The following is a 16,957-nucleotide window of genomic DNA, read 5'->3' on the forward strand; positions in this document are numbered from 1 at the left end:
GGAGATTGCATATGCCAGCAGCAGCAGCGAAAGAAAGGCATATCAAAGGATCTGGTTTGACTCTGACACCAGTGGGAGGCTTTCTGATGCTGCTCTGGTGGCTGAGTTTTGATTTAGAAACGTGTTATTAATTCTCTTTAGCTAAAGCAGTTGCAAAGAGGTGCTTGTGGGTCAGATACAGAGCACAAGCTGTATGAATTTAAAGTAATGTGGAGTCCAGAACATTAGAGTGAATAATCTCAGGTACTGACTCCTGACTCACTGATAGTAATTAAAAAGAATTCATTCACGTTAAGACCTATGAAAAGCTTTTGTTACCAGATGAAAGATCTTACCTGCTTCAGCAGTTAGTCTGGATTTTAAGTTTTAGTTGTTGTAAATTATTTTTAGAGGTCATTATTCCCCACAGGAATTGATTATTCTTATGAATGCTACTGTTGAAACTTGAAGTTCACAAGCTCCTTCCTTGCTAACTCTTAATGTTGTGATCCCTCTCAACACAGTGTGACTACCAGTGAGCTTTCTATAGAGGTCTTACTCTTGATGATTGGGGTTCTGTTTTTCTCAGCTGCTTTGGGGAGCCAGTCTGGCTTATAAAATATTGAGTTCCTTTTCTAGTTGCTGGTTTCTGGTTCTCTGTGCAGCCACACAAGCAGTTGGATAGCAGAAAATAGTGGGGGCAGGAAGGGCATCTCACCAAGGCAAACAAATAATCAAAGGTGGCAGGGAAAAAGTAAAAAAGAGAAGGCTCCTTTGAAGTCTCTTTTTGGAGACAGCACTGGAGTAAAGGGCATGTCTTTTTACAGTAGATGAGCTAAGATGCAGTAAACTAACCGGTGCCTAAAATTACTTCACAGTAGCTTCTTTCTGTGAGTTTCATGAGAATTAAACTGATTCACAGTAGGGCACTTAATTCCCAAACAGAAACTCTCATAGGAGTTTAATGAGTAATAGGTATTACATACTGGTTAAAAGTGCAGGAGTTTAAATTTACTCTATTTACAAAACTGACTTCTGGAATCAAAAGTAAAAAAATTGGATCCCTTTAAATAGTTATAATAGTTATACTATCTGATTAAAGATTGCTGGTTAAATCTCAACTTGAAACTCGATTTGTTCATTAATGTCACTTGAGCTACTTTGTTTTATGTCACTTGAGAACATGATATCTGTGTATTTTTCTATGTATAAAGGAGAAGGAGAGGATAACAGTTAAACAGTTGCAGAACTCTACCAAGACATTAGAATAAAAGTTTAGATACTGGTCTGTATTCTTGGTACCTGAGGATTACAAAAGAATAACTGAAGCGTTGGTGCAGTGACTGTATATTGTAATTGCTTTATTTCTGTTGTGAAAGGCTTGTCCTGTTATCAGTGTGTGAGGTGCAAGGCTGCTTTCAGCACTCCTTTCTGTGGGAGCAGTCATGACTCCTACATGAGTGAGTGTACAGAAAGGGGGATCTTGGGCAGTAGATCAAATTCTGGAATACAGTATTGATATTAGGCTCTCAGTAAAGATTGTTACAGAGGACCCTGAAGCACAGGGTTTTTTAGCAACAGATTATCCTAGTCCTAAAAGGAATTTAGCCCTGATTTGTTTTATAAATGAACTCAGCATTGCATCTTACCCTGAAAGCATTTGCTTGACAAGTCTGCCTTCTGGACAGATGTATTGAAACCCTTTCAGTTTCTGTGTTGGTCGTGGCTTCCAGGAAGAGATGCATGTATCTGGGTTTGGTTTTGTTCATAGGATGTCTGTGGATGGACCTAGTAAGAAGTGCCAGTAAATTAGGACTGTCTCTGACAGTGGGTAAATTCCTTGGAATTTATTAGAGCTGTGGATTGATGTGAGTGATTCCAGGAACACCTAATACTCACTCACATTTGGAACACAAAAGGGTGAAAAGGGACAGACTTTGCTAGTACTGCTTTCCAGGAAATAGTTTGATGGGTTTTGGCTCTGTTTAAATATATATCCAGCTGGGCTTTTCCTGGAAACCAGTGTTGTGTAGCACATCCTCTCTAAAGCATTACCAGTCTGTTTTAGGCATGGGTAAGTGGCAAGATTAATAACTATTAATTACTCTGTAATCAATTTATGCATACCCAATTTAATGTACTCTCTGGTCATACAGTGTAGTTAAATGTGCAAAATGCTTGTAGGATTTTATAGGCAGGATGAAAATCAGTTTTACCTTCCAGTCTGATTTGCCAATTGATTACATGTATGTTTTGTGTTTGGAAGCAACTGTGCACGTGGGGGTGGTAACTCTCTCATACCTCTTCCAACTCTGTAGCTCTCCAGGTTAAAACATGTTTCTGGCATCTGTGGCTTTCAAACACTTGTTCACAGGAGTCCAGCTGTGGGAGTATCTCAGAGCCAGTAAACTGGAGTCTTTTGTTTAGTGTTGTCTTAGTGTCTGTAGCTCATCGAAGACCTCCTGATGGTACAAAGACTACCCGCAGTTACTGCTCCACTTTTTCTTGACTCGGTGAGGTGGAACTAGTCTTTCTGCTTTTAGAAGCCTAAAATTTGTTGCAATTGTCTACTTGCTTTCGATTCAGAGTCAGTTATGTATTACCAGGGAGTGCATTATCGAATTGCAGATAAGCCCTGCTGGTGCTTATGGCACCATTTGTTAGCTTAGGGGCAACATTGTGAAAACTTGACTCTAACTAAGAGCAGCATAATCACTGCATTTGCATGCCACTGTGCCCCAAGCTAATGGCTACAAAGCTGTCATTATGACCTTCACTTGTTGTAGTATTAATTGACAGTAGGATGAAATAATGGATTCCCAAGTCACCTATGCTAAGGTGTTGCACCCCAAGGGAGAGTTTTATTCTTCCCTTGATTGGCTCTTGAAATCGCTCTGCATTTCAGACTTTTGGGAGACCACTACTACTTAGGTTTCTTCATCAAGCATCACCTCACTAATAGGGAATGTGTTCTAGGCTTAAATTGACAGGAATGGAGCTGTTTGGGATTTTTTAGCTCCATGAATAAAAGAACATGCTGCCTCTGCTCCTTCCTTGGGAAATAGTACGTCTTTTGCAGTTGTTTGACTGTGATTACTCTGAAAATTGCTGCAAGAATCAGCTTGCTCTCAGAATATTTTTCCTCCAAATGAAACTGCTTAATCTCAGACTGATACTCTTAGGATCTGTTAGAGGATGAGAACTTGGTGGAAATATGAAAAGCTCTGAAGGCCATTAAAGGGGATAGTAGTTGCTTCCAGCAGTAGGACACTCTTGCAGCTGAGCACTGAGGCTGCAAGTGCCAAGAATTTGTAATAGTACAGACTGATGGATTTCAGCCCCCACCCTGTTCCTCTCCAAATGTTTTTTTCTTGGTTCAAAAATTGAAAACATTAAATTTGCGTGGGGAATTCAAGTGGTCTTTCTGTTGTACTGTCTTCTGGAATGCCACACAGTAGAAGGATGGAGGAGGGAAACAAACAAACAAAAACACCAACCCTCAAAACAGCCAGCAGACCATCTAGTCCTGTATGCTGGCTCCAAAAGAGGGCTCTCAAACTCCACAAGTCAGTAGCAGTTTATAAAGGCACGATATCCCTCCAATTTTTTTTTTGCATTTTCAGATGTGTGGATCTTGAGAACCCGTTGGGTGGGGTTGGGATTACTGAGGAAATAGGCAATCCAGTTTTGCGTAATGCCAAAATAACATTTCCTGCCTATCCTCTTCCAAGGAACTTTCTAATGAGAGCTGTCTGAGGGCTGCTTATTGGAGGGAGGGGTGCATGTACAAACAGCAAAGGAGCTGACATTGTGCAGATGCCTCACTTTGAGCCCTTTGCTATAATCCTACAGCTTGGTATCCCAAAAAACTAAAGCTAGTGTCCCATATTAGACATTAATTCCCTTACCTTTAATGTGTTCCTTGAATTCTTCTTAACTTTTAAAGACACATTTTTTCCTTATTATAATCCATTAGGTTCAGAGAACTTCTCTACTTCACAGTTAAATCATTTTGAACTTAGTTCTGCTGTTGGCTTGTAGGATCATATTTGTGTTACATATACTGGTGGTGCCAACCTGGTGTGGGTGATTGTCTTTATCTCACCAGTTGAGCTTGTTACTCTTCTGGCTTTGTCAGCTTGGGTTGCAGAGGAAAATGTGCTCTATTGCTCTATCTGATGAGTAACCTGAAGTAAGATTGGACTGTATCGACCCAGGCATACCTGCTTGAGTTGGTATAATGACTCATTTCCAGCCTCCCTCTCCTAAGCCGGTAACCCTGGCTAAAATACCAATTGTTTCTTGGGTCACATAGTTGATGTGCTTGGAGAACCATTGCCAAGCTGAATTCTCATGCAGTGATAGTTAACTGGAGTTGAAATGCATCAAGGATCTCAGCAGATTGTAATTAGATATAACAAATCTCTCAAGTATTGATCTAATGTGCTCGGGTTTCTTTTTAATCTCACTTCCTCCACCCCTCTACAAATAACGTAGCAGAGGTTTTCTAACAATTATAGATTATAATTTCAGTTTTGTGTCATGAGTTGAGGCAGGCATGTGGAAGAAATAATTGCCCTTCTGTGCATTTTAGTGCATAGAAATTTTATTCCTGCTGTCTGTCTTTGTTGAGACACACATGCTTGGGATTCCTTGGAGAAGCGATCACTAGCTAAATTTGGGATGTGTTTCCATCGTTGTGCCTTTTTGACATGTCATTGTGCACAGGGTTACGTGCAACTATGTCTGCTTAGACCTTGGCACTTTTGGGCTCAGTCTTTCCTGTGCAGCTGCTGGTAGGAGGATGCAAAGGGGTGGTTCCTTTACTCCAAACTGCAGGGACCAAGTTGTTAAATCAGTAAAGTAGGAAGGTAAAGAAAAAAGTACTCCTCCTGCAGGCAAGCCTTGTAAGAGCTTGTCAGTGCTCATTTGTTTGTGTTTTTATTTAAAAATCTGCCAGAAATGCTCCCAGTTTTCCATCAGTGGTACAAATGTCTGACACCACAGTAATTGGTCAGACAGATATTCTCTCTTGCTCATACTGTCACCAAAAATAAAATTCCTGTCACAGTGTTTGCATTTTTCTTGTGAAAAACAGGAAAAACCACTCTGCTGGCTCTTACCTTCATCATAAATTCTTTTTCCTTTTGTAGATTTTTAAAAAGCCTTCTTTTTTTTCCAACAGAAGCACATGAATTATGCATTCTTATCACTACTGAATGTCAAACATTCTTGAATTGAATAGTAAAAAGGAAATCTTGTGACTTTGGAATCAGAAATAAATGTTCTTGAGTGCTCAGATGTCCTTGCTGCCACAGTTAGTGTGACATTCTTGTGTTATCCATTCAACGCAGTCACTTACTTTTCCTGGAAAATGTTGGAAGGGAAGCTAAAATTCAGGAAATGCTCATTCATAAAAATCACGTGGGAATTCAGTGCTGATAAGCTGGGCGGAAGAGAGGTGCCATAATGTAGCTTACTATCTCCTGTTCAGAATAAGAAAATGTGGAAAGTTCTAAGCATATCATGTATAATAATGCTAGTGCTGCTATATTAAATGCTTTCCTTATGCACAGAATGAAATATGGTAGAGTTCCTCAAAGTCTTTGTGTATTCAGTAGAGCAATGCATACTGTTTGGTGCCCAAATGCAGTCTCATGTTCCCTTGCTCTGCTGAACTCTGAAGGCTGAATACACCTCTCTTGTAAAGAGTATATGCCCAAGTTTTTCAGGAAGGGGATTATTGTATGTTTTAAATTTTCTTGATTTTTTTTTCATTAGCCCAGAATGACAGAAAAGACTTATGTCTCTTATTCGTAGTTTGCTGTGATATATATTTTCCTTTTACTTTGAGTGCTTCTCATGTGTTTCAGGATTTTGTCCCACTGTACCAGGACTTTGAAAATTTCTACAACAGAAACCTCTACATGCGCATTCGGGACAGCTGGAACCGTCCAATCTGCAGCGTGCCAGGGGCCAAAGTGGACATGATGGAGAGAGTTTCCCATGACTATAACTGGACATTCACGTGAGTCGAAATTGCGACACCTGTGTTGAAATAGAGGGTCTGTAAGAGCAAGTTGCAGGCTGTGACGTTAAAAGAGCCGTGAATCGTTCAGTTTGAGCTTTGCAGCAGTTTGAATCAATGTATTTTGCTTTTTTGAAACACATTTGGCCACCAAGGTGATGCTTTGTACATAATGTTTTGTCTGCTTATGAAGATTCCTGACTGTGTTAAGATTTCATGGGCATACATCTGTAATAAATACCTTTATTATATACCTTTGTGCATGATGAACAGAAGCTGAGGTAGATACTTTGGGGTTGCACTGCTACTTGTGACTTTGTGTTTATTTAGGATGAATTCTGACACTTGAAGTAAATGTTGCTGCCTAAACTGAATTTAACATGATTGTTTTGAATCAGAACTGAAATAGTCTGTAGAAACAAAATCAGAAATAGAGGGAGGGGATTTTTACAGATTGGAAATGACATATCACAAGTGTGATGGGAAGAGATTTGCAGCACAGTACTTGGTGAAACTACTTATGTCTCTCCCTGGCTTTCAAGGGTAAAAGAATTACTTTCTTTTTTCCACTAAACTTCTTCCTTAATCTCCTTGTCACGTATTGTTAGCACAGCAGTGCCAGATGTGTTTCCTTTTTGTAGTTAGAGGATATCCCGCTTGAGGGGCTGCCAAGTTAATTGATCTTGAGATGTTATTTAGTAACTGAAAGAAAAGTTGTATGTTTCTGGAATGGCAGGGGAAACATGTCAGAGAAAAAACAAATGGTTTGAGAAGCCTCAAGCAGTTTTGTATATGATACCAAATTCACCTTTTGATGCAAACTCTTCTAGGAATTAATTTGAGTCTGTAAGATAGGGAAGGAATCTTTTTCTCTGATCACTGCAGTTTGGTGATGAGTGGCAGTAGTGAAATAATTTCATGGTTGATTCTATTGATTTTTAACAATTTCAGTGTGTGGTCTAGGAAAGTAAAATAATAATCTTATAATACAGGGGTTTTTTTAATTGTGGATGTCCTAACTTGTGGTGTTTTTAAAATACAGGTACACAGGGAGAGTGATAAAAGACATTATTAATATGGGTTCCTACAATTACCTTGGATTTGCACAGAATGCTGGGGCTTGCCAGGAAGCAGCAGCTAAAGTTCTGTCCCAGTATGGAGCTGGGGTGTGCAGCACTAGGCAGGAGATGGGTAAGTTGGAGGAAGACACTGTGCTCCCCAAATGTATGTTTCGAAGTCTGTGATCTGATTGCAGGTCTTTGAAACATTGGTTGTTCCAGCACTGAACTTGAGTCAACAAGTAAAGAAGCTTTTACTTCAGTGAAGACAAATTGACTTCCTGGGTTTAGTTTACATTGCACAGCAGTTGACTTACTTGTTTTCATACATTTTTTTAAAGTGTTCCCTTGTGGGACTTTAAATAAAGAGTAGCTTGATTGGTGGAAATTCTTGCAGAATTTAGCAATAATAGTGAAAGCTGCTCCTCACACTGAATTTCTCATTGTTTTTAATGTGCAGGAAACTTGGACAAGCATGAGGAGCTGGAAAAGCTAGTTGCCCAGTTCCTAGGTGTGGAATCTGCAATGGCATATGGAATGGGGTTTGCAACCAACTCTATGAACATTCCTGCTTTAGTTGGCAAGGTATGGCTTAAGTCATGGGCAAGAGCTCATCTAACAAGGATTCTACTGGTTAATTTGTCTAAAAGCTACTTGTTTGCTTTTGGTTTTCTTCAGTGGCAACCTCTGAAGATACTCTTTATGGAAACTGTGTAGAGCACAGTAGGGTGGTCCCATGGTGTAAAGGAGAGCACTCCGGACTCTGAATCCCAAGGACCTGAGTTCGAGTCTCAGTGGGGACAGTCTCCTGGCAGTTCAATGCCTCCCTGCCATCCCATCCCGTCAGATCTTGGATGCTCAGCAGGGTCAGCCCCGGTTAGTACCAGGTGCTGTGACAGTCCTGAGGACTTCACTGTCACTCTCCAAGCTCACTCGGCCGTGGCAGATGGACCTCAGGACTTAAATGGTGGGGCCAGTTCTGCACACGCTGTGCCTCACCTAAAAACTCCACTGCACAGGCTGAAAGGGCACACCCACGTGGGGAGAACCCTGCCCAAATCTTCCTTCATGAAGTCTGGCCATACATACACACATACACTGTAGTTGTAGTGTTTTCCTGCTCGCTGTTTTTTTGTAACAATGAAGCAGCACTATTTACTTAACATGTCTTTTCTTTTGGTCTGTTAAGTTTTAATTATGAAATAGTTTCCATAATAAAAAACTATTTTCGAATCTGATGCCAGAGAGAAATTTAGTGCTTCAAATCTAGTCCTTCTGGAGTCACATACCTCTGCAGTGCTATCAATCTGAGCAACATGTGTTACTTCTAACATAGATTTTGCTTGCATTTTTTGGCTATTTGTCTTTCCACATCTCTCCAGTTTTCTGTTCAGCAGAAAAATGATCCATGATTTCTGTGAGACCTTTCAGATTCAGAACATAGTCAGATCAATTTAAGTAGACTGCTGGCTATTGTAAGTCGGTGCAAATTACCCATTATGGCAAAGCTACTTAGCCTTTTTTTCTGTGTATGTGGAGCCTGCTGTACATCTTCAGTGTATTATGAGAATATCCTTGAGACCATTCTTGGTTCCTGAGTTTTCACATTTGAACTTTAACAGGTTTTATAACCATTGAGAAAATCTGAACAATAAATTTCAAGCCATACAACATACCTGTTTTCATGCACCTCATTTATACATTTACTAAACCAACTCTTTTCATTAATGGGTACAGCAGTCTGTACTGTGTTAGTCATGAGGATACTTCGTTTTTGTGCAGTTGAAATAAAGTAGTGAGAAGCATCTGTCCTTATACTCAGGTGAATACTCTAAACAGAAAATGGGCTCTTCTGAAGAAAAGAGTTCTTGTCAAATGAACCATTTGGCAGTTCACAATGTTCACTGAATGCTTTTTTGGCTGCCTAAAGTTGCTTCTCACTGCACATTTGATTTCTTCATTGTCTGCAAATAAAGACTCGCATCAATCCTGAATTGTGGTACCACCCAGTACACAATTAAATGTGTGCACAACCTGTTTGGCAATGCTTTGATAGAGCCCACAGTAAAGCTCAGAGATTCCCATACTTGATTAGACTCTTGGGCTCTTTTTTTTTTCCTTTTTTTTCTTTCTTTTTTTAGCTACTGTTTGTGTCTCTCTACAAGTCCTACATAAATTTTCAGTCTCAAAGCTGCTTGGAACAAGAACTTCTGGAAGTTTGGCAAATAAAATCAATAATGGCATCTGCATTTGGCCAGAAGGGGTTTCTTTGACAGTCACAGATACGTTTGAAATGAATCATTATTTATATCATATCTGGGCATGTATATTGCAATTTAATTAGCTCAGAACAAGCTACTGCAGTAAGGTTGCTCACATATATGTAATCCTGGACCACCTGTTCTGTTTCTGCTCTGTTGAATCCTGAAGTACTTGGTTTATGTTGCTACTGAATCCTCTTTTAATAGCAACAAATGCAACTTGACTATCCAGGATCTATCTCTACTCCATAATTTGATCAGCATTAGTGAGAAAAAGGAATTCAAAAGCTTCATCAGCATTACTGAGTTGATCTTTATTCACTATGCCTTGTTTAACAGCAGCTTCTACTAAGCAGATGCTGAAAATAGATGTGGTTGATATAAGACTGAAAGTTGTGTTTTAGCACAGTTAGAGCATCACTAAAACCAGGTCTTTCTGCACCTGGCAGTTTTCAGCAGTAGAGACCCTCTATTCTCAGCTGTCAGCTGCCTTGTACAGTACTTGCCAAGTATGCTGAGTCTAGACCCCAGCTAATGTGAAATCTGTAGATTACTTAGAAGTTGTTAGACCATTTGAGGCTAAGATACACTATGAAACTGGCCTATTTCAGAGTAAATGTCATTAATGTAGTTATTGTAACTAGCTAATTGCAGCATTTTATGCTGCCTTTAGCACAGAGCTTTTCGTCATAGCTCTGGACTGAGAGAACCTAGACAACTGAGTTAGAGGAATGATGCTTGAAGGATCCTCTTTTGGTTGTAAGCAAGCAAATTAATTTCCTTGTATAGGTAGGTTGTGTAATTAAGTGCTCAGTACTGAATTTCACAATTTCTATATGCAGCACTCTGTGGTAAAATGTGGCATTTGCTTCAGTTTCCTTGTCTCCCTTGTAGAATGCAGTGGTAAGTCTGATCTTCACTGACATATGTTTTTCTAGATCCCAGTAGTGTTATCTCCAGCTACTGTTAGCCTTCTCCTGGATGCTCCCTCAAATGTAAACTTGCTGATAAATAAAGCCTTATCATTGTAGTAAAGGCACTCGGTTTTACATATGATCATCAGTGATCGCTGTACTGCACTGGTGGTTTATGTGATCCTTTGCCCTTTTTCTAAAGGCAGACACTACTAGACTCTTTACTGCTTGTTCAGTTTCAAATTAATTTGTTTCTTATTGAATGTCCTTTTCTATTAGCAGAGGATGAAAAGGGACTGCTCATCAATTTGTTAAATCTACTTTCTCCACCAAAAGCTCGTCCTTGTTTTTATGGAGAAGCTCCTTCTAGACTGTTATCCTTCTCTTTCTCTTTTTTTAGTGTATTCGTTTTTTCACTTTGTACAATTTAAGAAGGCTGCTAGTGCTGTATCAGTATATTCAGGTTTTTTGGATACAGTAGCGTTTAACAGCAATGCCCTGGATGAAATGTACATACACTTTGTCTGGCACAGCAGTTCCAAAGAGCAAACACTAGCTGCAGATTTTTGTACTTCTTATGCCAAAGTCTCTGAAAGATGTGATGTCTGTAGCAGCAGTGTGATCACTTGACACCTGCAGTTTCCTGGGAAAAGCAGTCTTGAGCTTTCTCAGGATGTAGAATATTCCTAGGTTCATTCCCATTCTAGTCCAAAATTTCCTTTATTACGGAGAAAATACCTCTGTTGTCTTGTGACACATCCTTGTGTGACTGTAGGCAATGCTTTTCACAGTCCTTTCTAGTAATTTCCATTTCAGAGAAGAAATCTTGGTTCTTCCCTTCACCAGTTGTTATTAGAGAAGCATAGAATGAGCATGTGTTGTCAGTGGTAAATCTTCAGCATCTTGACTTGCTTTCTGGATTTTTAACTGAACAAAGTCACTTCTAGAGTTGCAGAATATTTGCGTAGTAATTGAATAAGCCAAGGTTATTTAGGTTGTTGCTCCCTTACATATTAATCCCTCAATATACATTCCTGGAGTCCACAGTGATAACAATGTGACTAAATGTTCAGCATATCAGTTATTGACTTGGAATTGTGACTGCTCTCGAAACAGACCTTTCCTGTTTTAATATTTGTCCAAGGATTTAGCTTCCCTTTTTTGAAAAAAAGCAAACAATTTCAATGTCATCTTTAATCGCTTCAAAAAACTTCTAAATTTCATTATGCAACTTTGTTTTTCCCTTCTTGTCTTATGTATATTACCTCCATCTAATATAGGTGGAGGGTTTAGTCAGTGGTTGCCTCCTAATGTGAAAGAAATAGTGCAACTTTGATAAGGCCTTTAATCTGGGACTTTGGTGGCCTGTTTCTTAGCACCACCCTAGACTTGCTGAGTGAACTGGGGCAAGCTTCTCTGCTCTCTGTTTTACCTGCCTGCAGAAGGATGAGTACTTATCATCAGGGTGAGATACTCAGGCAGATTCAGCTGCAGGACTTCTGGGAAAATTGAAACTTAGGTGGTTCTTTCAGTTAAGAGCAGTTGTGTATTTTTATTTGCCATACTAAGGCTGCAAACTGTGTCTTAGCAAGTCTTCTCTGGACTAGCTGCATTTATGTTGGATTTTTTTTTCTTAAATGATCCCTAAGTAGTTCAGAGCTGCAAGGTGTTATGTGCTTGGCTGTGAAACATAACCTTTTCAATATCTTCCTCTTTCCCCTTCTAATTCAGGGCTGTCTGATTTTGAGTGATGAACTGAATCATGCATCTCTAGTGCTTGGAGCAAGACTGTCAGGAGCAACTATTCGAATCTTTAAGCACAACAGTAAGTATCAGATGTTGGACTCTGCCTTACTGCAGATGCTATAGATAGGATCCAATCTCTTGCATCTTCTAATAGCTGGAAATCCAATTTCGTGCAATTCAATTGCTGGTTACCTGAAAGGTCAGAAGACTGCTGCTACTGAGAATTTAATCATCCTGAGTTGGATATTTTTAATATATTCAGTCCCAGCTAGTAACACTTTATTCTGAAGCTGTTCTGGCTTACATCATCTGCACATGAAGAGGAAGAGGCTGCCCTTTGGCAAGTGTAGGGACAATGGTGTTTCAATATAGTTGGACAGCTCGGCGTAGTTAGACTATTCTAACAGTCCATATCACATAATAATGCAATTTTGTAGGGGTCTGGGTTGCAGTTTGGGGAATTAAAAAGTTTAATTTTAGAACCAGATGCTGGCATTATTCTACTGTAACAAAAGCTTGTGATTACTGATGTCCTAGCTAAACTATACAGTCATGAATTGTAGCACTAAAGGAATTTTTGGGTTGTGAACCATAGATTAATTTCACTGAGTTACTTTCTTTAAGTATCGTTTCTAAAATATACAGACTTTTTACTTTTCTAATTTCATCTTCCTCCAAAGGAGGTATTTTTAATAACTCTCAGATTAGAAATACCTAGGATTTCCTTCACTTACTCTCAGTGAAAGAGGTACCTGTTGTCTTTGATTAGTAAAGCCACTACCTTCATACTTCAGCAACTCCTAGTATTCTTTAGTGTCAGTCTCTGAGATCATGATGACTCTTGCTCTTTGAAGTGTGTGGTGGTGACAGCAAAGCTTAGGTGGCTGCAATTGTGTTTCTTTCTTTGTCCTACTTGATGGTGGGTTCTCTGCTGTGCTTACTGTTTCTTTTGTGTTCTCTCTTTCTTGTTCTCTATTGTTTGAATAATTGTCTTTACAAAAATGTAGAGCTTATTGTAAGATTCAGTAATTTTTTTTAATAAATTCTTCATAAATCTTGGTTGCTGAGCAAGATTACAAAACCTTTGCATTCTACCTCTGCATTTGTATAGGCATACTTTTGAACATTGCATCCATTTCCAGAATTTCTAAGAACACTGGTGACAAAAATAGTTCTAGCTATGAGGAGAAGGACTTTCGAAGCTCTAAGAATATCTGATCTGTGGGAATAGGGTACAAACTAGTAGTGGTGAGATTGGGGAAAAACCTGGGAACATTATAGATGATGGAATTCTGTGAAAGAGAATGGAGTGGCCTATTGGAATGAGAAGGCAAAATGCAAATAATGGTCTTGTCCTGTCAAGATGATGTTCAGTTTATGTCTCTGTATGTGTTCTCAGTCCTACTCTTGGTATAGTCTATGCTGCCATAGGTAACTTTATTTTCCTGGGAGGTTAATGACTTCATTCATGTTCTCCTTTTTAGAAAATACATGGAGGGGGGGAAATGAAAAATCCTCTTAAAGTCCTTGTTCAATATTTTTATTTCTTCCTGCCTCATTCTGTAGTTTGTCCTTTTTATTAAGGTCAGACCTAGTTCCTAGTCTTTCCCTCTTTCTTGAGAGATCAGAGCAGACATTTATTTTCCATTGTTCTCCCTAACTGCACTAAACTTGTATTTTCTTTATTGAGAGATTTGTTGAAGACAGGGACTACACTGCTGATTTCTTCATTGTTGACTTTTTTTCAACACTAACTGTCTTTTAACAGTCTATTAACTGACCTACTTTGCTGTATAATTTCTAGCCTAGTTTTAGTTCACAAGCTGCTCTTGCTGCTACAATTGCCCTAGTCTACCAATTCTCTTTTCATGATTAATTGTGCCCTTTTTCATATCCTACTCTTTATATCTGTCTCTTGTTCAGCACTTTGACTTTTATGTTTTGATTAATCCAATCTCCACTTCTTTCCTCTAAGATTTTTTCTCAGGAGCAATTTCATGTCTATTTATTTGTTCACATTAATTAGGTCTCTTAGAATTGTGTCTCGTGTTTGTAGCCAAACCTAATAAGGTTTCAGAATACATTGCTACTAACATCTTCATCTGTCTAGTTTCTGATATGCTAAACACTGTACTCTTTCCTACACTGGGAGTTCTCTTTTCTTCCTTTTCTCTTTTTGGTTTAGAAGCTTCCTGTTCCACACCTCCAATCCCTTCAATTTTAAACATAGGAACAAAAAAGTACACTTGTCCTGCTTCTTGTCCTATACTTTTGTTCTGTCTTCTACTTATCTTTAGTTGTTTTCTCCTTGAATTTGCTTGTTGTTTTTTGCATTATTTCTATCCACAGGGGCATTCTTACTACTTAAATTGCTTTCTCTTTTCATCAAAATGAGATACCTTTCTTTCTTCCCCCTCCCCTTCTTTGTGCCTATTGCTCTAACTTGTGCTTTTAGCTTAGGGTTATGAAATTGTTCCTCAGAGTTCATACAGTCACCATTCCCTTCAATCTCATCCATGAGCACGCAGCTGGACAAAGCGTGTGCTTATTGACTTGTGTATGGTCTGTCCTCCACGCTGGAGCAATTTGTGCATTTCTGGAGTATTGCTGTCTTTAGCCATGTCAAAGCTCAAGCTAGTAGCTGTTTTGGTACCATTTAACAGTAATTTCTGGTGCAGATATGCAAAGCCTGGAGAAGCTGCTCAAAGATGCTATTGTGCATGGGCAACCTCGTACACGGAGGCCCTGGAAAAAAATTCTTATCTTGGTGGAAGGAATATACAGGTACAAATTATTCTTTATATTCCTAAGACCCTCCACATGAGATCCAGATGATTAGTGTTTGGGTTTCTTTGCCAAATAAAAGTATGAATATTGTCACTTTATAGTTATTTCATTAGTCTCATCTGTAAATTAAATTACGTTATGTTTGTCTCACATCCTGGGCTTTCTGTTGCTAGAACTGTAGCTGCACCTTGTGTTATCACAATGCTTTCCACATCCTGATTAGATTGCAGAAATTAAATAATCAAAACTGATTATTTATGTCAGAGTTGTGGTCTTAAATTGCTTGTCCATTCCATTCTTTCTGTGTTCACTAGATGATGTTAGTGCAAATGGAATTGCACGCATTTAATGTTTTTGCTGAGAGCGAGTTAGGAGGGTGTAGTGGGCATAGCTGTGTTAGGCATTTAAATCATAGTGACTTTCGGCACAAAATGACATGTTTTGGAGTGCTACTAATGAGAGCCTAGTCAATTCTTAAAAACAACAGGTAAGTAGATGTAAAGTCAGAATATTGTCATTAGGATGGAAGTAAAATTGAGGTGATTCCTGTATAAAATTGTCAGTGAATGGATTCCTGTGGTTGCTGCTGCTGCTGCTTATTTAGTCTGTATGTCAGCAGCCTAGAGATGTCAAACAGGTAGAAAGTAGAGATCTGGGCCCCAGGTGCAAGGAGGAGAGGTGCATCTCTGCAGAACATCGTATGTCTAGCAAATTTGAAGTGTTCATAATTACTGAAAGAGTGAAGAATTCAAAGCACAGTGACTTTAGGTTCCGTGAAGTGGTCGCAACCGTTAAATCAACTTTTTGTTTCTCAACAGTATGGAGGGATCCATAGTCCGTTTGCCTGAAGTGATTGCCCTTAAGAAGAAGTACAAATCCTATCTGTATCTGGATGAAGCTCATAGTATAGGTGCCCTGGGTCCCAGTGGCCGGGGTGTAGTGGAGTATTTTGGACTCAATCCTGAGGATGTGGATGTTATGATGGGAACATTCACCAAAAGCTTTGGAGCTGCAGGAGGATACATTGGGGGCAAGAAGGTAAAAAGCTGGGAATCTCATGGCTGTTTCAGGCAGGTGGTGGAGTCCTTCATTAAGCATTTCAAAGTTAATCTATTTCTCAAGTACCCTGATTGTCCATTTGTTTCATAAATTTACATACTGTCTAATAATGTGAAAGTCTGTGCAGTGCAGAAGAGTTTAGTAAAATACCTCATAATTGTTTAGTTCTCACATGGTAAACGATGATCTCAGTTTGAAGTATGTACAGTAGTGATGTAATATCTTTCTAGGCACTTTCCAGGAATCAGCAAGCAGGGATTTCTTGATGTTACTTTTAATGAAACTTGCAGGAAAAATGAAGTTTTTCAGCCTTTTTTGGAGGAAAATCCCTTTCTTAGGTTAGTGTGGTCGGATTGATCCCGCCTGGACACAAATAGTATGCTTTCTAAAAAGACACATCTTTGTTTTTGGTTTTTTTTTGGTTGCTTGGTTGGTTGGTTTGGGGTTTTGTTTTTGTTTTATCATTTTGTTTGTTTGGGGGTTTTGGGGTATTTGTCTACTGTCTCTTTTCTATTGGAAAGTACAGCTAGAAAGTGTTGCCCTTGCCAAACCTCTTAAGTCTCAGAGGGGTGGTGTAAACAATTCCTTGTTTTATCTTTCTCATATCCTAAAATATATCTCACAGATCAGGCTTCTAAGCTTTATTTGAGGGTAAATGTCTACCATTTTCCTACCAGGACAATTTTTTTTTCCATATTAATCCAAAGGAAAATGAGACTTACAGATTTTCCTCATAGGGAGTTTACTGTAGTTAGATTAAAATTACTCTTACATCTTTCCCAGAAACAAAAAGCACCATATAAATCTTCTCCCAAAAGTAGTGATCTATTGGGATTAACTCCATGGCATAAGGTAAAGCAAGTTAAGAGTCCTTTTTAACTGTCTTTTAGCTACTGATTGAAGGATTGCCTCAGAGGTAAGAGGCCTTGAATCTTTTCATCTAGTTTATTTCGGAGTCCCTTTAAGCTTCCTTTCATTTAAGTCTGACCCTAGACAGACAGCAACAGAACACTTCCACGTATTTCTGTACTGCATTCCCAGCTTGTGGTAGCTACAGGGTCATCATTATTCATTTTGTGGTAGAAGAAGGCGGAATCTGTCCTGGCATTTATACTGGTGTTTATA

General features: G+C 39.0%; 1 protein-coding gene across 2 annotated transcripts in view; it reads left to right on the forward strand.

The window, feature by feature from the left end:
- SPTLC2 (serine palmitoyltransferase long chain base subunit 2) overlaps positions 1 to 16,957 on the forward strand; it is a 72,517-nt gene that overhangs the window by 12,228 nt on the left and 43,332 nt on the right. For both annotated transcript variants that reach the window (XM_071557756.1, XM_071557757.1), the window contains exons 3-8: positions 5,853 to 6,007; positions 7,050 to 7,198; positions 7,526 to 7,650; positions 11,972 to 12,065; positions 14,665 to 14,770; positions 15,592 to 15,811. In XM_071557756.1, the coding sequence (XP_071413857.1) occupies positions 5,853 to 6,007; positions 7,050 to 7,198; positions 7,526 to 7,650; positions 11,972 to 12,065; positions 14,665 to 14,770; positions 15,592 to 15,811 (849 nt within the window). The remainder of the gene's footprint in view (positions 1 to 5,852; positions 6,008 to 7,049; positions 7,199 to 7,525; positions 7,651 to 11,971; positions 12,066 to 14,664; positions 14,771 to 15,591; positions 15,812 to 16,957) is intronic.

Source organism: Pithys albifrons, chromosome 6 (assembly GCF_047495875.1).
Source record: "Pithys albifrons albifrons isolate INPA30051 chromosome 6, PitAlb_v1, whole genome shotgun sequence".
Taxonomy (NCBI): Eukaryota; Metazoa; Chordata; class Aves; order Passeriformes; family Thamnophilidae; genus Pithys; species Pithys albifrons.